General features: G+C 43.3%; 2 protein-coding genes and 1 non-coding gene across 5 annotated transcripts in view; 1 reads left to right on the top strand and 2 right to left on the bottom strand.

Annotated features, from left to right (window-relative positions):
- Positions 1–4,331: 4,331 nt before the first annotated feature.
- cmbl (carboxymethylenebutenolidase homolog (Pseudomonas)) lies at positions 4,332–8,041 on the bottom strand. Of its 3 annotated transcripts, none has more exons than XM_071328045.1 (6): positions 7,902–8,041; positions 6,751–6,965; positions 6,527–6,634; positions 5,967–6,109; positions 5,331–5,422; positions 4,332–5,079 (listed from the first exon to the last, which is right to left on the bottom strand). In XM_071328045.1, exons 2-6 carry the CDS (start codon positions 6,963–6,965, stop codon positions 4,897–4,899), a joined length of 741 nt encoding a protein of 246 aa, XP_071184146.1. In that variant the 5' UTR covers positions 7,902–8,041; the 3' UTR covers positions 4,332–4,896. The 3 variants fall into 3 exon arrangements, with proteins under 3 accessions (XP_071184146.1, XP_071184144.1, XP_071184145.1); XM_071328043.1 differs by lacking the exon at positions 7,902–8,041 and adding an exon at positions 7,501–7,635; XM_071328044.1 differs by lacking the exon at positions 7,902–8,041 and adding an exon at positions 7,483–7,610.
- On the bottom strand, positions 7,788–7,861 carry trnat-agu (transfer RNA threonine (anticodon AGU)). Its single transcript has one exon. It is a non-coding gene; the product is annotated as a tRNA-Thr (tRNA).
- Positions 8,042–8,256: 215 nt separating the features above from the next.
- The window catches only part of LOC139531530 (E3 ubiquitin-protein ligase MARCHF6-like), a 28,983-nt gene continuing 12,580 nt past the window's right edge, over positions 8,257–24,659 (top strand). The window contains exons 1-18 of the mRNA XM_071328041.1: positions 8,257–8,513; positions 9,131–9,230; positions 10,733–10,806; positions 11,062–11,205; positions 11,577–11,649; positions 11,878–12,049; positions 12,142–12,316; positions 12,557–12,618; positions 12,728–12,760; positions 13,137–13,188; positions 13,313–13,371; positions 13,561–13,641; positions 13,760–13,828; positions 14,057–14,131; positions 14,268–14,402; positions 18,970–19,089; positions 23,069–23,169; positions 24,256–24,393. Of these exons, the coding sequence (XP_071184142.1) occupies positions 8,489–8,513; positions 9,131–9,230; positions 10,733–10,806; positions 11,062–11,205; positions 11,577–11,649; positions 11,878–12,049; positions 12,142–12,316; positions 12,557–12,618; positions 12,728–12,760; positions 13,137–13,188; positions 13,313–13,371; positions 13,561–13,641; positions 13,760–13,828; positions 14,057–14,131; positions 14,268–14,402; positions 18,970–19,089; positions 23,069–23,169; positions 24,256–24,393 (1,688 nt within the window). The 5' untranslated portion in view covers positions 8,257–8,488. The remainder of the gene's footprint in view (positions 8,514–9,130; positions 9,231–10,732; positions 10,807–11,061; positions 11,206–11,576; positions 11,650–11,877; positions 12,050–12,141; positions 12,317–12,556; positions 12,619–12,727; positions 12,761–13,136; positions 13,189–13,312; positions 13,372–13,560; positions 13,642–13,759; positions 13,829–14,056; positions 14,132–14,267; positions 14,403–18,969; positions 19,090–23,068; positions 23,170–24,255; positions 24,394–24,659) is intronic.

The raw sequence follows: 24,659 nt of genomic DNA, 5'->3' as shown, positions 1-24,659 counted from the left end.
CTTCAGAAGTAGATAGTAGCATCTAAATATCATTAAATCACAAGTCCAAGACACCAGATGAAAGATACAGATCTTGTGAATAAAGCCACCATTTCAGATTTTTAAAATGTTTTACAGGGAAGACAAAATATGTAAATCTATTAGCTAAACACGTTAGCAAAATACACCACTATTCTAACTCCATCAGTTTCTTACTCCTTCAGGTGCTATCACCAATTCGGCTCAACTAAGATATTGATATCCACTAACCAAGAAAAAACCTCTTCAGATGACAGTCTGATAACATATTCATGGTATAGGATAGTTTTTGTTAGAAAAAAGTGCATATTTCAGGTAGAAATCACAGTTTACAATTGCACCGACCATCGCAAATCGACTAGAATTACTAGATAGAGCAACGTGTATTAAACTCAGTTTTTCACAATTTCTGATATTTAATCATAGTAAAAATTCCCTGTCTTAGGTCAGTTAGGATCACCACTTTATTTTAAGAATGTGAAATGTCTGAATAATTGTAGAGAGAATGAGTGATTTATTTCAGCGTTTATTTCTTTCATCACATTCCCAGTGGGTCAGAAGTTTGCATGCCCTCAATTAGTATTTGGTAGCATTGCCTTTAAATTGTTTAACTTGGGTCAAATGTTTCGGGTAGCCTTCCACAAGCTTCCCACAATAAGTTGGGTGAATTTTAGCCCATTCCTCCTGACAGCTGGTGTAACTGAGTCAGGTTTGTAGGCCTCCTTGCTCCCACACGCTTTTTCAGTTCTGCCCACAAATTTTATATAGGATTGAGGTCAGGGCTTTGTGATGGCCACTCCAATACCTTGACTTTGTTGTCCTTAAGCCATTTTGCCACAACTTTGGAAGTATGCTTGGGGTCATTGTCCATTTGGAAGACCCATTTGCGACCAAGCTTTAACTTCCTGACTGATGTCTAGAGATGTTGCTTCAATATATCCACATCATTTTTCTCCCTCATGATGCCATCTATTTTGTGAAGTGCACCAGTCCATCCTGCAGCAAAGCACCCCCACAACATGATGCTGCCACCCCCGTGATTCATGGTTGGGACGGTGTTCTTCGGCTTGCAAGCCTCCCCCTTTTCCCTCCAAACATAACGATGGTCATTATGGACAAACAGTTCTATTTTTGTTTTATCAGACTAGAGGACATTTCTCCAAAAAGTATGATCTTTGTCTCCATGTGCAGTTGCAAACTGTAGTCTGTCTTTTTTATGGCGGTTTTGGAGCAGTGGCTTCTTCCTTGCTGAGCGGCCTTTCAGGTTATGTCGATGTAGGACTCGTTTTACTGTGGATATAGATACTTCTGTACCTGCTTCCTCCAGCACCTTCACAAGGTCCTTTGCTGCTGTTCTGGGATTGATTTGCACTTTTCACACCAAAGTACGTTCATCTCTAGGAGACAGAACGCGTCTCCTTCCTGAGCGGTATGACGGCTGTGTGGTCCCATGGTGTTTATACTTGCATACTATTGTTTTTACAGATGAACGTGGTTCCTTCAGGCGTTTGGAAATTGCTCCCAAGGATGAACCAGACTTGTGGAGGTCTACAATTCTTGGCTGATTTCTTTAGATTTTCCCTTGATGTCAAGCAAAGAGGCACAGAGTTTGAAGGTAGGCCTTGAAGTACATCAACAGGTACACCTCCCATTGACATCAATTAGCCTATCAGAAGCTTCTAAAGCCATGACATCATTTTCTGGAATTTTCAAGCTGTTTAAAGGCACAGTCAACTTAGTGTATGTAAACTTCTGACTCACTGGAATTGTGATACAGTGAATTATAAGGGATATAATCTGTCTGTAAACAATTGTTGGAAAAATGACTTGTGTCATGCACAAAGTAGATGTCCTAACCGACTTGCCAAAACTATAGTTTGTTAACAAGAAATTTGTGGAATGGTTGAAAAACAAGTTTTAATGACTCCAACCTAAGTGTATGTAAACTTCTGACTTCAACTGTAGATCAGAGCATGACATTTTTTTCCCCGTTCATGCTAAGTGGTTATCAAAAGGGAGAGAGCTGGAAAGATTTTTCAAATAGGCTACATTGAGGAACTATTTTCATTCTCAATAGATGTAAAAATAGACTTTGTTTACTTGCTGTTTGAGGTGAAGAAAAAATTACTTTGAGAAGCTCCACAGCTCATTAGTGGCGAGTTAAGACAATCAGAAATACTATCAGATCCCCAAATGGGCACATTTATAAGCCTACATTTGCACACTGGCCAAGTAGCCTAGGCCTACTTCAGTGCATAATCAGGTGTGCGTTCTTACTCAACATTGACAGGAGCTCTCCAAACAAAACACAATGAATAAATTGACAACTCGTACACGGAATGAAAAAAACTAAAACTTTTTTCTCACAAGTATAGACTAGATTGTGTGCTCTGAAAACAACTTGTCCACTCTGACAATGAGAACTGTAAAATACTACTAATAATGTATTGAATGCATTACAGAAATTACGTCAACCAAACAAACATTGTAGATTACAGCAGCGGTCAGTGCCGTTTAAGATGAAGACACATTGAACTGGGTGAATGGAATATGAATGAGAGTCATCCAATATGCTGTAATAGAAATAAGGCCATACTCATGAAAAAAAATATTAACATCGATAGGTTTAGGCTACTACATGATACTCTAATTTTCCCTGTACCCATCATGAGGTTGCTACAACCTAGACGACGAATTGAAATTTTATAACGTAAGTGCACACAGGTCGAGAGACAAATTTGAGGCAGCAGACAGTGACACATGGACAGTGACATTCAATACCGCCTTGCACACTATTGACTGCATCTAGCTGATATAGGGTGTAATCATTGGTTTAAGGGAAAACATTTAAATGTCTTGGAATGGCCTAGTCAAAGGCCAGACCTCAATCCAATTGAGAATCTGTGGTATGACTTAAATATTGCTGTACACCAGTGGAAACCATCCAACTTGAAGGAGCTGGAGCAGTTTTGTCTTGAAGAATGGGCAAAAATCCCAGTGGCTAGATGTGCCAAGTTTATAGAGACATTCCCCAAGACTTGCAGCTGTCATTGCTGCAAAAGGTGGCTCTACAAAGTATTGACTTTGGGGGGGTGAATAGTTACGCACGCTCAAGTTGAATGTTTTGTATTCTTTCTTGTTTGTTTCTAAATAAAAAATATTTTGCATCTTCAAAGTGGTAGGCATGTTGTGTAAATCAAATGATACAACCCCCCCCAAAAAAATATTTTAATTCCAGGTTGTAAAGCAACAAAATAGGAAAAATGCCAAAGGGGTGAATACTTTCGCAAGCCGCTGTAGCATCCCTCTGTTTGAGAAGGGTGTTTCAGTTGGCTAATCTAGCTAGCTGCATTTGCTAGCTAAGTAAGTGAAACTCCGTTTTTTTTTTAAAGACACTCTCTTGCTTCTCCTTCATTTTGGAAGAAATGTATTTGGTTAAAACGGTTCAACTATTTTCTCTCAACTACTCACCACATTTTATAAACTGCAGTGCCAGCTAGCTATAGCTTATACATGTCAGTTCATGCTGCAAGAGCTCTGATAGACTGGAGGACGTCCTCCGGATGTTGTCATAATGACTGTGTAAGTCTATGGAAGGGGGTGAGAACCATGAACCTCCTAGGTTTTGTATTGAAGTCAATGTACCCAGAGGAGGACGGGAAGCTAGCTGTCCTCTGGCTACACCATGGTGCTACCCTACAGAGTGTTATTGAGGCTACTGTAGACCTTTGCAAAATAGTGTTTTAATCAATTGTTTGGTGATGTGATTATATTTAGTATAGTTTCATCTAAAAATAACTTTAATGTTTTACAATTTTAATTTTAATGAAATTCACTGAGCAGGATGGTCCTCCCCTTCCTCCTCTGAGGAGCCTCCACTGGTAGATTAGAAATTATGGGAATTAATGGTAAATGTACTACTGGTGTGCCATCAATCAAGACGTGCCATCATTATTTTGTTTGTTTTTTTGCAACTGCCCTACTAAAAAATTAGCGGTCAACCAACAGCCTACCGACCAAACAATCATCCAGTCGACTAAATGGGGTCAGCCCTAATTAGATGGAAATTGAACATGTTTCTGACAGAAAAAATGAAAAACATCAAGTGCCAAAGATTGTCATAGCAGGTTACTATCTGATGTTCTCTCAGACCGTGGGAGAAGTGAACCTGTGCCTTAGTTGAAGGTCTCTCCCTTCCTGCTCAGACTGTGTTGTTTGTGGTCAGCCAAAGTAAACACCTATACAACAGCTGTGGCTGGAGAGTCTGAATCCAGGATAAGATGTGCACATGAGATTACAATGATACATTAACATGAAGCAAAATATCTTTATTGATATCATTGGGTATTACATGATATTATACACAAACATCAAATCAGAAATAAAATATACTTGCATTTTTATAATGACAATTACACTTTGCAGTTAAGTAATGCCTGGTTTGATAATGTATACAATGAAGAGGTAATGTGTACAATGGATACACAAAATGAACAGATAATGTATGCAAAATGTACAGAATGTATACAAGGAAGAGATGATGTATACAAGGAAGATATGATGTATACAATGTACTGCAAGAAAAAGGTACAAAACTAAGGTCTACTACAAATATGGCAACTGCAGATTCCACATTAAAACATTAAAACACCCCGTCAGCTTGAATGTGATCATGATAAATCAAGGACATGATAATCACCAGATAGGCTGCTATTCATAAAGGACATGTGTGGAAATGACCTCAGAGCTGATGATCAATTCTATAAGCTATTACTTTTTAATAAGGTTAGTGGTGTAGTGAAATTGGATTTGTGTTTTTCTCCTTTCCGTTCACTCTACCATGGACGGCAGATGATAGACAACTGCACTGTAGATATTCTACATGTATTTCTGTAACCAGTTGAGCATGTCTGTCCTGGCCTCCTGGATGCAGGGCTGGTCTGTGGTGTTGATGTCCTCTCTCTTCCGGTGAACAAAGCCATGAGTCTGACCTGGGAAGACCTTCACATGGTAGTCTACACCTGTACACTTCTCCTGCAGGTTCTTCTCCAGGACACTCACCTGGAAGGAAACAACAGGGAATGAATGAAATGGTGATAGGATGGTTGAAACACAACTCAAAGCATTTGATTGGATGACACTAAATTGTGGTATAAGGCCAGTAACTGACAGAGATGCTGATGATGACGGTTCATTTCACTCAAGAGATCACTCTGGTTTGCAATAAATGGTGCTCAATATAGTTTTCAATATATTTATGATCTACATTGACTTTTTTTCTTTAACAATGTAGTACTGTAATAATACCAGACCTGGTCCAGTGGGATGACATCATCCTTCTCTCCGAAGATAAACAGTGTTGGGCTCTTCAGTTCATACCTGTCCTCCCTCTCTCTGATGATTCCTGCAGACATGCAGTCACATCCAAACAGAATAGCATTAGCATTACTAGGCAAGCACAATGGTTGCGTTCCAGACCGACTGCATTGCAGCTGCTGCACTGCATCAACCAATGGTTGCGTTCCAGACCGACTGCATTGCAGCTGTTGCACTGCATCAACCAATGGTTGTGTTCCAGACCGACTGCATTGCAGCTGTTGCACTGCATCAACCAATGGTTGTGTTTCATATTATCGAATGTGCAGTCGGGAATCAGGCTGCTAAATCATATTTTTTTAAACATTTTTGTCCTTTAGCAGATACTCTTATCCAGAGTGACTTACAGTAGTGAGTAGTGCATACATTTTCATACCTTTTTCGCACTGCGGTACAAGCGCCATGCTCTGCCAACCCAGCTACACGGGACCATATGATGTGGTTAGCTAGACCTTACGAGATCCCGCAAGCATCTTCAATGTAATCAGCCTAGATTGCGACCGTTGGTAGACACTCTACCTCATGGTTATTACTGTATTCTGATTGGACAGGCCTCTGACCCCTACCCTTACCATAGACAGATACCCCTGCCCTGACCTCAGGGTACTGCAGAGCCAGGTAGTGGGTGGCCACCCCCCCCCAGCAGAAGCCCACTGCCCCAATACGCTGTGCCCCACACTGGCTCTTCAGAAACCTCAGTACTGCGTCCACCTCCCTGGACGGACAGACAGACAGCAGGGGGAGAGGGGAGGAAGGGGTTGGGTTACTAGGGGAGCACAGGGCAGACACATTTCAGTTGTAAGTTAACAGAGGGATAAAGTTATTTTCTAATAAAGTTATATTCTATTGACAGAATATAAGACTAACGAGTCTGGCTTTGTGATGGTACCCTCTGCTGGCCAACAGTGGATGTGTGCTGATAGAGATGAATACTGTATACAGATGTGAGATTATGGAGTGACGACTTGCTCTCTGAGACTACTTTCTGGCCAATGGAGTGGAGTCTGGCTTTCTGCGACAACTCTCTGGCATAATGGAGTGGAGTCTGGCTCTCTGAGACTACTCTTTGGCCAATGGAGTGGAGTCTGGCTTTCTGAGACTACTCTCTGGCCAATGGGAATGTTTGCATTACTTGTTGATATTGGTGGGCTTCTTGTCCTCCAGCCACTGCTGAAAGGTAGACCAATCATGTGATGGACTCCATGGCTCCTTTCCAACGTAGAAGTCAGGGCACACTGCACTGGGGGGAGATAGACAGCCAGCATGACAATACTGGTAATACTTATACCTGGCATTTACTGGCGAATTACAGTACATGGTAAGTAACAACATTGTTAAGTATGCATTGTTACGTACATGTATCCATTGGAGGCCAGCATGTCAGCCATGTATCTGGTGTTGGGTAGCTTCCAGCCATAGATGTCCTGGATGATGATGACAGCCTTGTCTGAATCAGAGGGAGGCTTGACCAGGTAGGCCTTGATGTGTTCTATCTGGACCTCCTGGCCAACACCTCCATACTCCATCATGTATCCCATGTCACATGGACACGGCTTCGCCTCATTGGCCATCTGGAAAGAGATAACATTGAGAATCGCACACATAACCATACAAACATGTATAGAGACACGCATACTGGTACACTGAAACACATGGATTTTATTAATCGATACAGGGATACGGAATCCTTTGACATAAGTGGGTAATTAAAGTGTTCCCACTCATTACGGAGTGCGTCATGCTGACTCTGCTCTAGAGGGCAACATTATAGCCTACAAGTCTCAGTTATTTCCACATACAATGGAAAGCCCATAAAATCGTCAGACTCCAGTCACCCAAGTCATAGACTGTTTTCTCTGCTACCGCACGGCAAGCGGTACCGGAGCGCCAAGTCTAGAACCAAAAGGCTCCTTAATTAACAGCTTCCACCTCCAAGCCATAGGAAAGCTGAACAACTAATCAAATGGCCACCGGACTATTTACATTGACCACCCCTCCATTTGTTTTGTAGACTGCTGCTACTCGCGGTTTATTATCTATGCATAGTCACTTCACCCCTACCTACATGTAGAAAGTACCTCAACTAACCTGTACACCTCAACTAACCTGCACACTGACTCTAAAAAAAAAATATATTTCCCCCTTCTCGTTAGAGTTAAGTTTTCTTCCGCAGTGGAAAAGTGAAAAGAATTATGGAATGGCTGACTGCAAGGAACGCCCTCTTCAATAGCGTGAGCGCCGTTCCCAGTCCGAAGTCCAAACCCACCAAAATGGATCATTTTATAATCTGCTTTTTGAGTGTAGAAAATGTAAACGTGTAACAATCATTCTATTCGCTTTAGTCGAATTTTAACTGGGACAATTTCGAACTGTACAAACCTACCGTCTCAAAAAGGCACTGCTGAGATTCGAACTCAGGATCTCCTGTTTACTAGACAGGCGCTTTAACCAACTAAGCCACAGCACCACTGATGCCATTTGCGTTAAAGATATTAACAATACTTGACCTGGCTTTGGTAATGTGAGCATTTGTTGTAAAGTCAGCTGCGTGCAGTTTCCAATTACATTCCGAGATTAATTGTAAATAACATAACGGGGTAAAGCGGTGGATCAGACATCAATTTAAAGAAATGGGATTCAGTCACAGATATATCGGTATGATGTAGTACCGGCTAAATACCGCAGGATGTCACTATCTACACGGGCCAGAAACCACAAAATGGTACCATGTGACGCAGATTCCGGATGCTGTGACCGCTGACGGAAAACGGCGCACACTGTCGCAAGGTGTCACTTGTGTCGGGTCAATTTCTTATTCGTCGCCTCCATCGTGTTGAATTTGCAAGGAAGAGGTCTGCTAGCGATCTCGGTTTGACAATCGCTACCGGTCCAACATACATAGTCCGAGCGTGTCACGAAACAGGAGGGATTCTGGTGTTCAAAGTGGACACCATTTTACGATAGTCAATGTATCTGACTTCAAGGATAGTCTGATCCAAATCGGCTAATAACAGTGCCATTCACGTTGTGGATGGGTGTGCGATAGCAAACTAACGTTACTGTATAACTCCAAAAGAGGGGCAGAGCCTCATCTATGAAGATGGACATTGCAGACGAAGGTAAATGTAATTTTACAGTCCACTAACGTTGGCTAACTAAGTTAGCTTAGTGAAACTAGTTAGTTACTCTGTACGCAGTCTCCAAGGCAAAGGTGGTCTCTTAACTAACGTTATCTTTCCAACGTAAGTTTTTAGCACATTTTTCGTCCACTGACACCCACACAGTGACACCAGTTAGGGCCTGGCTAGAAGCAATCGATCATCGATGGGCTACAAGTAGCTAGCTAGCTAGACCGGTGCTAGTTAGTTATATAATCGAGCACATTTCCCCAGTACAGATATTGATGCGGCTGCTAGCACTGGCATGTTAGTTCGTTAAGCTAACTGGAGCTAACGTTATGTAGCTAACTACAGTAGCAAGGTAATCAATGAAACGTAGCTAACCCCATAGCAAGCTAGCTATTTATTAGCTGATGTCTGCGCTCATTGCTGATGTTGCCATGTATCTTGTCAGTGTGAGGCTAACTACAATATTGTTTGATTAAGCACTGGAACAATCCATTAGGTAGCTTCAAATTGATTGCTACTACAGAAGGCTGTACTTCCTATGTGTAGGCGGTGTGTGTGTCGTCTTGTCTGTCTCTCTGAACCAATGGACAAACATATTCTCTGTGTAGGGGATATATGTCGCGTGTGTCGTTCAGAGGGGACCCCAGACAAACCGTTGTACCACCCCTGTGTCTGCACTGGCAGCATCAAGTTCATCCACCAGGAATGGTGAGTGTCTCTCTCTCTCTCTCTCTCTCTGTCTGACTCAATCACTGTCAACTCCTGTCCCGATGAATGATTGACACGGCTTGGGAACGCGCAGTCATCAGGAACAATTACAAAGATTGTCATTGAATTGCGACCTCAAGATTGTTTTACCACTTAAGTGCACTTATTATCAGGAGTCAACTATATACTGGTTTGTTTTTTTAACCTATACTGTATTATATACGTTACTAGTATTTATAGTGGAACTATAGCCTAGCCCCCCACACCAGCTCCCAGTACTAGCCATAGAGAAACCTACTCACTCCTCTGATATAATGGCCATAGGAGAATCACATTTGAGTCAGTAGGAGGAAGTAATGTTGATATATAGACACAGCATAGGGCCTCGCTATTGCCTAAGACTGCCCTGAGGCGATTATGTTGACGTGTGTCCCAAGTGATCATCCCACTTATGTCGATGCTATCGCAGCTGTTTTCTCTGCCATGTGGATCTAACAAAGGAAAAACAATAAAGGATAAAAGACAGTGAAAGTTTCTGATCTGTCATTTACTGTGCTTGTGATAAGAAGCAGTCGGAACACTATTGAACTACTATAATGTGGTTTACTTCAGGTGTGGTTACACAGTTACTACAGGTGTGGTTACACAGTTACTTCAGGCATGGTTACACATTTACTTCAGGCGTGGTTACACATTTGTGGTCTGCTGAGCCAGGTACAGAAGTGCATTGGAGCACTGTGTCATCATTCCATTTCTGGTACCGTCTGCTCTGGCATAATGTCAGTGATCTCCAGAGGGCCCTGTTGGTTCACACACGATTCATTCAAATGTACAGGAAGATAACCATGTAACCTCGGCCTAGTTAGTTACATGGAACTTGGGGCTCCCGAGTGGCCCAGTGGCCTAAGGCACTGCATCTTAGTGCTAAAGGCGTCACTACAGATCCTGGTTCGATTCCAGGCTGTATCATAACTGTCCATGATTGGGAGTCCCATATGGCGGCGCACAATTGGCCAAGCGTCGTCTAGGTTTGGGTTTGGCAGGGGTAGGCCGTCATTGTAAATAAGAATTTGTTCTTAGCTGACTTGCCTATTTAAATAATAAAACAATATGTAACTTGGGTTGTCTTGGTGTTATTAACATATAGTCCTAACTGGCAGTAATAACACTATCATGAGGATTCAAATCAGTGTTTTAGGAACCTCTGTGTGGACCAGTTCTCATTCACCAGGTGTGTGTGAGACAGAAATATCTAATTCTTAATATATTGCAAACTAGGACCACATAATCACCAATGCTAGACAGCTCAGGGCTCCAGTAGCAAGCGTTGTACTGCATATTAAAGAAAGCATTACGAAGTGTTAAACTTCTGAATGAGTAGACTGCTGTGTGGTATGAAAGAGTCTTTTAGGGTGTTCAGTGTGGGTTGTTCTCTCACTATCGTTAGTTCCTCACCTAACATTCACCGCTCTTACCTGTGTTGTTATTGTTGTTGTTTACAGTTTGGTCCAGTGGCTGAAGCACAGCAGGAAGGAGTACTGTGAATTATGCAAGCACAGATTTGCTTTCACACCAAGTAAGTACCCGTCCGTGGCATTGACCTGTCAGTCTCAGAAATGTGCTGTTTTGCAAGAGGTTGACTTCAGACTGGGATGCTCTGTCATTGAATACACTCTTAGAAAAAAGGGTTCTACCTGGAACCCAAAATGGTTCTTTAAACGCAAAAGGGTTCTACCTGGAACCCAAAAGGGTTCTTCAAAACGTCTCAACCTTTATTTTTGCTCTGTTATTTATAAATGATTGTCTCATCCCTCTATCTGCTCTGCTCCAGTCTACTCCCCAGACATGCCCCCCCGGCTGCCCATCCAGGACATCTGTGCTGGCCTGCTGACCAGTGTGGGCACGGCCATACGATACTGGTTTCACTACACACTGGTGGCCTTCGCATGGCTGGGGGTGGTCCCCCTCACTGCATGTGAGTAGACTGATACACACACACACACTAATGTGTCAACACTTTACTCTTAAGTACAGTACCCCTCACATAAGAACCTGTACGCTAGCACTGTGTCCATGGTTTTTAATAGGATCAGAAGTGGGATTTTGGGATTTTCCCAGTTTTGTTAATCCTACTGGTGTGTTGGTTTGTGTGTCCACTGTCTACGCTATTAGGATAGGGTGGATTACAATACCAGCATTAAGCATACAGTTACTGCCCCTGCCTAAACACATTTGTCCTCAGTCCTAACCAAGATCTTCCTTCATGAAGGCCTACCTCTTTCTTCAGCATGTTCTCCCTTGGTGAGATGATGCCCATATCTCCTCTCTGTCTCTCTCTCTCTTCAGGTCGAATCTACAAGTGTCTGTTTACCGGCTCCGTGACCTCGCTCCTGACGCTGCCTTTGGACATGCTCTCCACGTGAGTCATGACGTCATATCCTCCTCCTTCGCCAATCAGACTACCTCCTCACCTCCTTCCTGTATCAGATCATGTCATTGTTTATTCAAGCTTACGTGTCGGCCGCTTGGCCTTGGTCAGAGCTTACAGATGTTATTGCTTTATTCCCAGTTTCCCACGCACATGCAACAAGATGTGTGAGTGCTTTTTTGTAGATCTTTGACATTTTCACATCCCCTCTCCCTGTAGAGATAACCTGCTGGCAGACTGTCTGCAGGGCTGTTTCGTGGTGACGTGTACACTGTGTGCGTTCATCAGTCTGGTGTGGCTCAGGGAGCAGATAGTCCATGGAGGTCCTCCCCTGTGGCTGGAGCACCACCAGCAGCCCCAGCCCAATGCAGCCGGACAACAGCCCAACGAGGTAACACACACACACACACGTTCATCTCACACACACATACACACACACATACACACATTTACAGCCCCTCCATCCACATTGCTCCCCTGCAGGCTGCCGGTCAAGGAGCAGCTGATGAACCCCCTGCCCCTGCCAACCCCCCAGCTCACGAGGCAGAGCCAGAGCCCCCGGACGGCCCCCCAGAACAGGGGGAGGAGCCAGAACTAGACAACGAGGAAGAGGAGGGGGCGGCTGCCGAAGATGTGGATGCCAACAACGGGGCTCAGGGTATGAGACTCGGGCCAGCACTCATCAGATGACTAACATATGGCAAAAGCAATACTAAAAGTTATATAGTATGAGATCTGTCTCTCCCTCTTATTTCTCCTCTCTTACTATCTTTCTTTCTCTACATCTCTCTTTCTCTCTCTACCACTTATTTCTTTCTCACTATCTTTCTATCTCTACATCTCTCTCTCTCCCTCTGTCTCTCTCTCTCTCTCCCTCTTTCTCCTTCTCCGTCTGTAGATGATATGAACTGGAATGCTCTAGAATGGGACAGAGCAGCAGAGGAGCTCACGTGGGAGAGGGTAAAACTGGTTTCGTTTCTCCAACACATCTGTCCTGAATCAAACACGTGACACCACACTGTCCATGATTATATCATCACCTCTTAATGTCTCTCTCTTTACCTCTCAGATGCTTGGACTCGATGGCTCCTTGGTGTTCTTAGTACGTATTTATTTACACACCTAGTATGGAGTAGTATTAACACACAGAATGGAGTAGTATTAACACACAGAATGGAGTAGTATTAACACACAGAATGGAGTAGTATTAACACACAGAATGGAGTAGTATTAACACACAGAATGGAGTAGTATTAACACACAGAATGGAGTAGTATTAACACACAGAATGGAGTAGTATTAACACACAGAATGGAGTAGTATTAACACACAGAATGGAGTAGTATTAACACACAGTATTTGTACGGCGTAGTATTTGCACGCCGAGTACGGCATAGTATTGCAATGAAGCGGTTGTCTGTTCTATAAGTAGTAGCACTAGGAAGTAGTGACGTTTTGCTTTGTGTCTCGTCTTCCAGGAGCATGTGTTCTGGGTTGTGTCTCTGAACACTCTCTTCATCCTGGTCTTCGGTGAGTACACAAATGAACACTAACTCCCCATAAAGTAGTACCCTTCTTAAAATGAACTAGCCAGGTATGGTGGTAGGGCTCAGTAGAAGGCTGTGAGGTTTGATGCAGCACTGTTCTCTTCCAGCGTTCTGTCCATACCACATTGGCCACTTCTCTGTCATGGGCCTTGGCTTTGAGGAATATGTAAGAACCAGTCTCTAATACACCACTCCTGACTCTGTGCAAAACATAATGTTATACAGTAATATTGTATTTACAAAGATGATTGCATTATTTAATCGATATAGTCAAGACTGTTTACTTTATGCGTTCAACAAAGTTGGCCTCACCAACAAAGCAAGTATGGTTGAATGCTCTTGTCTTGTCCTCTAGGTCCAAGCCTCCCAATTCGAGGGTCTGATCACAACCATCGTAGGGTACATCCTGCTGGCCATGACGCTCATCCTCTGTCACGTATCCTTCCACCTACTGACCGGGATCCCTTCCTGTGACCATGCAGTGTTTCCATGGAGACCTTTCCACTGTTTTTGTGTACAAAAGTGTGTGTTTGTCCTTAACTTGTGTCTCTCAGGGGTTCGCTGCTCTGGTCAGGTTCCAGCGGTCCCGCCGTCTACTAGGGGTCTGCTACATCGTTGTCAAGGTAACATTTCGGTTTTAAATCTAGGCTTTTCATATTACTGTAAACCCGAAGAACGACTTGACTATAAAATGAAATCTAAATGAATGACGGAAGGTCAAATTTAAAGAAATGTAAATCTCCCATTGACATCAATGCATGATTTGGGGAATTGCCTGAGTTTCTCCTGGGTCTTCATAGTCCCTGAGGTCATGTGTCTGTCCATGGTGTTTAACGTGGTTTGTGTTCCAGGTCTCACTGCTTGTTGTCGTGGAGATAGGAGTTTTCCCCCTCATCTGTGGCTGGTGGCTCGACATCTGCTCTTTAGTACGTACAGATGTTTATTTCTATCCCTCTTTCTCTCTCTCCCCCTCTTCTCTTCCGACCTTGCTCTCCATTTCCCCCCACCATACCCCTTTCTTTTCTTTAACCGTTCCCACCTCTTCTTCCATCCGTTCTGCAGGAGATGTTTGATGCGTCTCTGAAGGACAGAGAGCTGAGTTTTAAGTCTGCTCCAGGCACCACCATGTTCCTGCACTGGCTGGTGGGAATGGTCTACGTCTTCTATTTCGCATCCTTCATCCTCCTACTGAGAGAGGTAGGGGACAGGGATCACATTTAGGGTTAAGACACAAATGGCACCCTATTCCCTTTATAGTGCACTACTTTTAACCAGAGACCTATGGATCCTGGTCAAAAGTAGTGCACTATATAGGGAATAGGGTGCCATTTGGGATGTAGAGTTAATGTAGTGCACTCTGAGGTGTAATTTGGGACATGTTCTATAACCAGGTTTCCGTACAGCCAATTCATGCGGGTGAATTAACAGATGCATTAGAAAAGACGGGACCGAGTTGATGGAAACAGGAAATGTCGGTACAATTTCATAAATGTCGACAGACAATTTGTTTGTTCGATGTGGTGGGATCTTTTTGTGTCTGTCAAATTAATGATGTGAGAAATGGCGTTAACTGCTTTATTCGACAAATATTGATAAAATAACCATCATATTGAAATAGACATGGAGTCACGTGATAATACAATACATGGCCAAAATCATCCGTGTATTTGTCCATCGGTGTGTGTGTGTGTGTGTTCTTTAGCTAGTAGGTTAGTTGTTCTTTAAAGAAGGAAGGTATTTGCTGTTGAATTTTTTAAAAACGTTCCACTGAACAAAAATATAAACGGAAGATGTAAAGTGAAAACTTGTTCCAAGGATCAAGCAGTGCTCATTTTTTTTTTCAGTTGAGTTTATTCAAGCAATTGCAAGGAAGTTATCTCTCTGGATATACCGGGGAGGAACTTGATTATTTACATGTTAGTCTTTATATACTGTATATACACACACAAAAAGTATGTGGACACCCCTTCAAATGAGTGAATTCGGCTGTTTCAGCCACATCCGTTGCTGACAGGTGTATAAAATCGAGCGCACCACCATGCAATCTCCATAGACAAATATTGGCAGTAGAATGGCCTTACTGAAGAGCTCAGTGACCTTCAACGTGGCACCGTTGTAGGTGCTAGTAACATTTCTGCCTTACTAGAGCTGCCCCGGTCAACTGTAAGTTCTGTTATTGTGAAGTGGAAACATCTAGGAGCAACAACGGCTCAGCCGCGAAGTGGTAGGCCACACAAGCTCACAGAACGGGACCGCCGAGTGCTGAATGTAAGAATCATCTGTCCTCGGTTGCAACACTCACTACCGAGTTCCAAACTGCCTCTGGAAGCAACGATAGCACAAGAACAGTTCGTCGGGAGCTTCATGAAATGGGTTTCCATGGCCAAACAGCTGCACACAAGCCTATGATCCCCATGCGCAATGCCAAGCGTCGGCTGGAGTGGTGTAAAGCTTGCCGCCATTGGACTCTGGAGCAGTGGAAACACGTTCTCTGGAGTGATGAATCACACTTCACCATCTGGCAGTCTGACGGCTGAATCTGGGTTTGGCAGATGCCAGGAGAATTCTACCTTCCCAATGCATAGTGCCAACTGTAAAGTTAATGGTCTGGGGCTGTTTTTCATGGTTCGGGCCCCTTAGTTCCAGTGAGGGGAAATCTTAACGCTACAGCATACAATGACATTCTAGATGATTCTGTGCTTCCAACTTTATGGCAACAGTTTGGGGAAGGCCCTTTCCTGTTTCAGCATGACAATGCAACCGTGCACAAAGCAAGGTCCATACAGAAATGGTTTGTCGAGAGTGTGGAGGAACTTGACTGGCCTGCACAGAGCTCTGACCTCAACCCCATCGAACACCTTTGGGATGAATTGGAATGCCGACTACGAGCCAGGCCTAATCGCCCAACATCAGTGCCCGACCTCTCTAATGCTCTTGTGGCTGAATGGAAGCAAATTCCCGCAGCAATGTTCCAACATCTAATGTAAAGCCTTCCCAGAAGTGTGGAGGCTGTTGTAGCAGGAAAGGGGGGGACCAACTCCATATTAATGCCCATATTTTTGGAATGAGATGTTTGATGAAGTGTCCACATATTATTGACCATGTAGTGTATGTTGTGTGGTCCTCCCACTACGACTCGGGAAAGCATGCAGTTTATTCGTTTACAGGTAAAATGTTATGATGAACTTACCAATGTGGTGAAAGTGCACAGCGATGAGCAATGATGCTCCTTTACAATAAATACTGAGTGTCTTATTCTGGTGACGTGATGATTGATGCTTCACTAGCCTACCTGCACAGTATCTGTGAGCTGTTGGCTAGAGCGCACGTGCCACAAACCTTCGCTATTTAACGCAACAGTTTTGTGTGAAATGCGATGGAAACACATTAAACTTCAGGCTTTTATTCGGTACATGAAAATGTATGCAAAAAGTAACTCATGTGCAGTGCACTAGGTCATCACGCACTGCTTATTATCCGGAAAATGTGCATACTTTCTTTATGAGGGTTTTAGAATATTCACTTAAATCTGTTTTTTTATTTTCATAATTATTATTATTATTATTATATTTTTTTTTTGGGGGGGGTTGGATCAGCTTAATCTTGCGGAAAGAATGTTGCTTCCAATGTAATTGTCTGCATCATTTCCAATCCCCCATATTTTTTGGGGTAAATATATATATCCATACACGCATGCATACATATACACATATATACATACACATACCTACAGTGGGGAGAACAAGTATTTGATACACTGCCGATTTTGCAGGTTTTCCTACTTACAAAGCATGTAGAGGTCTGTAATTTTTATCATAGGTACACTTCAACTGTGAGAGACGGAATCTAAAACAAAAATCCAGAAAATCACATTGTATGATTTTTAAGTAATTCATTTGCATTTTATTGCATGACATAAGTATTTGATCACCTACCAACCAGTAAGAATTCCGGCTCTCACAGACCTGTTAGTTTTTCTTTAAGAAGCCCTCCTGTTCTCCACTCATTACCTGTATTAACTGCACCTGTTTGAACTCGTTACCTGTATAAAAGACACCTGTCCACACACTCAATCAAACAGACTCCAACCTCTCCACAATGGCCAAGACCAGAGAGCTGTGTAAGGACATCAGGGATAAAATTGTAGACCTGCACAAGGCTGGGATGGGCTACAGGACAATAGGCAAGCAGCTTGGTGAGAAGGCAACAACTGTTGGCGCAATTATTAGAAAATAGAAGAAAATAGAAGAAGTTCAAGATGATGGTCAATCACCCTCGGTCTGGGGCTCCATGCAAGATCTCACCTCGTGGGGCATCAATGATCATGAGGAAGGTGAGAGATCAGCCCAGAACTACACGGCAGGACCTGGTCAATGACCTGAAGAGAGCTGGGACCACAGTCTCAAAGAAAACCATTAGTAACACACTACGCCGTCATGGATTAAAATCCTGCAGCGCACACAAGGTCCCCCTGCTAAAGCAGGCGCATGTCCAGGCCCGTCTGAAGTTTGCCAATGACCATCTGGATGATCCAGAGGAGGAATGGGAGAAGGTCATGTGGTCTGATGATTCAAAAATAGAGCTTTTTGGTCTAAACTCCACTCGCCGTGTTTGGAGGAAGAAGAAGGATGAGTACAACCCCAAGAACACCATCCCAACCGTGAAGCATGGAGGTGGAAACATCATTCTTTGGGGATGCTTTTCTGCAAAGGGGACAGGACGACTGCACCGTATTGAGGGGAGGATGGATGGGGCCATGTATTGCGAGATCTTAGCCAACAACCTCCTTCCCTCAGTAAGAGCATTGATGATGGGTCGTGGCTGGGTCTTCCAGCATGACAACGACCCGAAACACACAGCCAGGGCAACTAAGGAGTGGCTCCGTAAGAAGTATCTCAAGGTCCTGGAGTGGCCTAGCCAGTCTCCAGACCTGAACCCAATAGAAAATCTTTGGAGGGAGCTGAAAGTCCGTATTGCCCAGCGACAGCCCCGAAACCTGAAGGATCTGGAGAAGGTCTGTATGGAGGAGTGGGCCAAAATCCCTGCTGCAGTGTGTGCAAACCTGGTCAAGAACTACAGGAAACGTATGATCTCTGTAATTGCAAACAAAGGATTCTGTACCAAATATTAAGTTCTGCTTTTCTGATGTATCAAATACTTATGTCATGCAATAAAATGCAAATGAATTACTTAAAAATCATACAATGTGATTTTCTGGATTTTTGTTTTAGATTCCGTCTCTCACAGTTGAAGTGTACCTATGATAAAAATTACAGACCTCTACATGCTTTGTAAGTAGGAAAATCGGCAAAATCGGCAGTGTATCAAATACTTGTTCTCCCCACTGTATATAGACATACATACTTTTTTAAAGAATATACCTTTATTATTATTCCCCGCACCCTACCACCGATCCCCCAATTGGAGTAAACTAATAAACACTTCTGCTTTTACCTTCAATTTATACATCTTATACCCATCTTACAGACACAGTCCACTTTACAATAGTTCTCTCTTATTTGTTCTTAGTCCTTCCTCTATTTCTGTTGTCCATCCAATTTTATTTCCACTTGTAACTGTGCTATTTCACAAAAGCTCCGCACCTATACACATTTCACAGATCCCGTATGCCCTACATTGTTTATCTTGTTATTAGTCCCACTTAAATCTGTTACCAATTGGATGGAAACATAGCTATTGACTGGTTTGTTGTCGTGTACTGTTGATTAATTCCTGACTATAGTGTGGTGCTGTGTTGGATCAGGTGCTGAGGCCTGGGGTCCTGTGGTTTCTGAGAAACCTGAACGATCCAGACTTCAACCCAGTCCAGGAGATGATCCACCTACCTATCTACAGACACCTCCGCAGGTTCATCCTGTCTGTGGTACGTACATCTACAGACACCTCCGCAGGTTCATCCTGTCTGTGGTACGTACATCTACAGACACCTCCGCAGGTTCATCCTGTCTGTGGTACGTACATCTACAGACACATCCGCAGGTTCATCCTGTCTGTGGTACGTACATCTACAGACACCTCCGCAGGTTCATCCTGTCTGTGGTACGTACATCTACAGACTCCTCCGCAGGTTCATCCTGTTTGTGGTACATATAGTGCATTCGGAAAGTATTCAGACCCCTTGACTTTTTCCACATTTTGTTACGTTACAGCCTTATTCTAAAATGGATTAAATAAATAAAATTTTATCTACAGACAATACCCCATAATGACGAAGCAAAAACAGGTAGAGAACATTTAGTTCATATTATTATTTTTTCAACTACAATATCACATTTACATAAGTATTCAGACCCTTTACTCAGTACTTTGTTGAAGCACCTTTGGCAGCGATCACATCCTCGAGTCTTCTTGGGTATGACGCTACAAGCTTTGCACACCTGTATTTGGGGAGGTTCTCCCATTTTCCTCTGCAGATCCTCTCAAGCTCTGTTAGGTTGGATGAGGAGCGTCGCTGCACAGCTATTTTCAGGTCTCCAGAGATGTTCAATCGGGTTCAAGTCCGGGCCCTGGCTGGGCAACTCAAGGACATTCAAAGTCTTGTCCTGAAGTCACTCCTGCGTTGTCTTGGCTGTGTGCTTAGTGTCGTTGTCCTGTTGGAAGGTAAACCTTCGCCCCAGTCTGAGCGCTCTGGAGCAGGTTTTTAACAAGGATCTCTCTGTACTTTCCCTTGATCCTGAATAGTCTCCCAGTCTCTGCCTCTGAAAAACATCCCTACAGCATGATGCTGCCTCCACCGTGCATCTTGTTTCTCATTGTCTGAGAGTCCTTTTGGCGAACTCCAAGCGGCCTGTCATGTGCCTTTTACTGAGGAGTGACTTCCTTCCGTCTGGACACTTTTCCATAATTGGTGGAGTGCTGCAGAGATGGTTGTCCTTCTGGAAGATTCTCTCATCTCCACAGAGGAACTCTAGAGCTCTGTCAGCTTGACGATTGGATTCTTGGTCACCTCCCTGACCAAGACCCTTCTCCCCCGATTGCTCAGTTTGGCTGGGCGACCAGCTCTAGGAAGTGTCTTGGTGGTTCCAAACTTCTTCCATTAAATGAATGATGGAGGCCACTGAGTTCTTGGGGACCTTCAATGCTGCAGAAATGTTTTGGTACCCTTCCCCAGATCTGTGCCTCAACACAATCCTGTCTCGGAGCTCCACAAACAATTCCTTCGACCTCATGGCTTGGTTTTTGCTCTGACATGCATTGTCAACTGTGGGACATTATATAGACAGATGTATGCCTTTCCAAATCATGTCCAATCAATTTAATTTACCACAGGCAGACTCCAAAAAAGTTGTAGAAACATCTCAAGGATGCTCAATGGAAACAGGATGCACCAGAGCTCACAATACTTACGTAAAATGTTTTTTAGTTTTTATACATTTGCAAAGATTTCTATTGGGTATTGTATGTAGATTGAGGATTTTTATTTTATTTAACCCATTTTTGAAAAATGCTGTAATGTAACAAAATGTGGAAAAAGTGAAGGGGTCCAAATCCACTGTACATCTCCAGACACCTCCGGCAGCAGGGTTTCCGTTGGCCGGTAATTGCCGACTTTTGGCCGAAAAGCCTATTCCATGATTGAAATACCAAGCAATCGCATGTAAAATAAAAAAAAATTAAAAAAACAATGGCCAAGATTAGAGCTGCTATTTGTATTTCTGAACTGGTAATTAAAATGCACTTCCCATTCGCCATTCAAGTACAAAGGCAATTTAACAGGCTTCAGTGCGTCACACCACTTTACAATGAGCTGGAGGCCATATGCATTTTGAAAACGTACTTAGTTGTTTGAAACCTGAGCGTTTTACTACATATTATGAGGCATGTCTTACCTTGCTCAAAGTAGCTGAGCCAAAATCAATCCAAACGTGCAGGCAATTGAAACCAGTAGTCTGTTTCATTTACATTACATTTACATTACATTTAAGTCATTTAGCAGACGCTCTTGTTTCTCTCATGTTCTATTGATTTTCATTGTCCAGTAGCCAAAGGCACAATCCTAGTCATATTAGCAACCAATGCTAGTTGTTGCATCTTTAGATCTCCTCTTTGTACATTTCTAACCACTAGGCTACCTGCCGCCACATGAAACTGCTCAAAATGTGTTTTCCTCTAATTGCATTATGGAGCGAACATTCGTGCATAGCTTACTGCCTTGTGTGCATTGCCACGCTTATAATGTGAAGAAATAATAGCTTATCAACATTTTATGCTAAACGTTCTGATCTGTTGCATGAGCTTCTTTACGTTTTGGGGTGTGGCCTAGGACTACTGGTTGGATGAATTATGGATCTATCGTCCCACAACTGTCCCACAGTCTGTTTTGGACAGGTTATTTCTTTCTCGCACAGAACGAAAGGCTGACCAATATAATAGGTCAACTTTTCTACTATGGTGGATAGTAGATTGACATAGGCTAGTAATTTTGCTGTTCGTTACTTGTTGGACGAGGAAAAAGTAAATGTGGGCAGTTATTCTAACATATGCAGCATGTGGGTTTCAAGTTTGGGGAAGCGAAGTTTCACCATAAAAATGCACCTTTATAATAAACCATTTCATGCATCCTCCATTTGCAGACTTGTGTAAGATATTCTACTATTCATAATGTGATGAGTAGATTGGATAGTCATAATTTAGGCTAATAATATAACTCAATCACTGTGTGCAAAAATACAGCTGAATGCAGGGTGTAGTGACTTAGTGGGGCCGAGGCTACATATCTTCTTTTGTATAAGAAAATGTTGGCCTTTTTAATAAACACATTTTATGCAATTCTGCTACACTTTATATGAATGGAGACATTAGCCGAATATTTTTTAATATGACAAATGACAGAGAAGCCTACTCTGCTGACACTGAGAAACAGATCAATAAAGACAGCGTTGTCTGATCCATATATTAGGCCTACGAGAAGGAGAGACACAATATGACGTCCCATCTAACCTGGAGGAGGAAATGATTGTCGTAAAACAAACACAAGTGGCAGTGACCCAATGATAAGACAGTGAATATGCACAGTCACTGGGGTGATGGCCCATGTGCTCCGCTGGTGCCAATAGGATAGACTGCTTTTTGCTCAATTAAGTTGATCATTTTGATAACTAAAAGACAGATTGGAGTCTTCTCTTTAGAAAACAATTGGCTATTGCTGTAAACTGTTTTTCTGCAATTTTATTTTTAAATATTACGATATGCCTGGCTGGGTCTATCTGCTTTTCACTGACAGTCAAAACTCATCACACATCTTTTTGGTATTTACCACACGCTCTGCCTAATTTGCAGGCTCTTCCGACTGTGGGCTATGCGATTTAAAACAATCTACATATTATACAAGTTCATGATATTCTGTGTCCAAAACATGCTGTTTGGTGTAGTAGGCTATTTAAAAAAAAAATTTTTTTATGTATAGACAGGAATAAGCTAATTGGGCTCTATAATTTTGGCAATTTAATGAAATGGACTTTAAGGAAAGCTTCCCCGAGCCTTATGGATACACCAACTATATATTCTAACATCTTCAAATTGCTCATCAGAATTCGGTAAGAATGACGCACGCCGTTGCATCCGACTGGCATGTTCTGTTAAGATGAATTACCATGAACTAAATGTGATTTCTGTCATTCTGAGAACCGTGGGTGGACGCCCTCATACGCAAACAATGCATACGGGTCCTGTAAATGTCTTAATTGTCCAGTAAATAAAAATGCTGCCTCCGCAGGTTCACCCTGTCTGTGGTCCGTCCATCTACAGACAGATTTGTTGGTAAAAAGTAGTCACATACAGCTATGGTTCTGCTTTGATTGTGTGCTGATCATTAAAGGTGTATGATGTATGTCCTCTCCTAGGTGGTGTTTGGCTCTATCGTTCTCCTGATGTTGTGGCTGCCCATCAGGATGATCAAGCTCCTCCTCCCTGCCTTCCTGCCCTACAACGTCATGCTTTACAGGTACACTCCTTTCTCCCCTAAAACGTCATGCTTTACAGGTACACTCCTTTCTCCCCTACAACGTCATGCTTTACAGGTACACTCCTTCCTCCCCTACAACGTCACGCTTTACAGGTACACTCCTTCCTCCCCTACAACGTCATGCTTTACAGGTACACTCCTTCCTGTCCTACAACGTCATGCTTTACAGGTACACTCCTTTCTCCCCTACAACGTCATGCTTTACAGGTACACTCCTTTCTCCCCAACAACGTCATGCTTTACAGGTACACTCCTTCCTGCCCTACAACGTCACGCTTTACAGGTACACTCCTTCCTGTTCTCCCTTTACAGGGAAACTCCTTCCTGTTCTCCCTTTACAGGGAAACTCCTTCCTCCCCTACCACGTCACGCTTTACAGGTACACTCCTTCTTGCCCTACAACGTCACGCTTTACAGGTAGACTCCTTCCTGTCCTACAACTTCACGCTTTACAGGGACACTCCTTCCTGTCCTTCAACGTCATGCTTTACAGGTACACTTCTTCCTGTCCTATAGCGTCATGCTTTACAGGTACACTCCTTCCTGTCCTACAATGTCATGCTTTACAGGTACACTCCTTCCTGTCCTACAACGTCACGCTTTACAGGGACACTCCTTCCTACCCTACAATGTCACGCTTCACAGGTACACTCCTTCCTGTCCTACAACGTCACGCTTGACAGGTACACTCCTTCCTGTCCTACAATGTCACGCTTTACAGGGACACTCCTTCCTGTCCTACAACGTCACGCTTTACAGGGACACTCCTTTCTGTCCTACAACGTCACGCTTGACAGGTACACTCCTTCCTCCCTTACCATGTCAAGCTTTACAGGAACACTCACATGGCTCAACTGTGGCCAGCAATGGTCACCAACCCTGGTCCTGGAGAGCTGCTGTGTGTGCAGGTTTTTGTTCCAGCCCAGCATCAAAATACCTAGATATAGATGAATGCCCGGTAAGTGATGTACCTTCACCCACCTCTCTCCCCCCTCCTCTATCCTCCCCCTCTATCCTCTCCCCCCTCCTCTCTCCTCCCCCTCTATCCTCTCTCCTCTCCTCCAGTGATGCTCCAGTCAGTGAGTTGTCTCTGGAGCTGTTGCTACTGCAGGTGGTTCTGCCAGCTCTCCTGGAACAAGGTCACACACGCCAGTGGCTCAAAGGTCTGGTCAGGGCCTGGACCGTCAGCGCTGGATACCTATTGTGGGTCTATCCACACTACACCTATACACGCTACACCTATACACACTATACACTACACCTATACACCTATACACTACACCTATACACACTACACGCTACACCTATACACACTATACACTACACCTATACACGCTACACCTATACACACTACACACTATACGCTACACCTATACACACTATACACTACACCTATACACACTACACGCTACACCTATACACACTACACACTATACGCTACACCTATACACACTATACACTACACCTAT

The sequence above is a fragment of the Salvelinus alpinus genome, chromosome 10 (assembly GCF_045679555.1).
Source record: "Salvelinus alpinus chromosome 10, SLU_Salpinus.1, whole genome shotgun sequence".
NCBI lineage: Eukaryota > Metazoa > Chordata > Actinopteri > Salmoniformes > Salmonidae > Salvelinus > Salvelinus alpinus.
Note: the sequence above shows the minus strand (reverse complement) of the source record. Positions and strands in the feature narration are given on the sequence as shown.

Bases quoted from the DNA above. Each gene is read 5' to 3' on its own strand.
- cmbl (XM_071328045.1), bottom strand. From the start codon at position 6,965: ATGGCCAATGAGGCGAAGCCGTGTCCATGTGACATGGGATACATGATG. The intron at 6,110-6,526 runs GTAATGCAAACA...CTGTCCGTCCAG, and splicing joins AAGCCCACCAATATCAACAA to GGAGGTGGACGCAGTACTGA. The intron at 5,423-5,966 runs GTAAGGGTAGGG...GCATGTCTGCAG, and splicing joins GGCAGGGGTATCTGTCTATG to GAATCATCAGAGAGAGGGAG.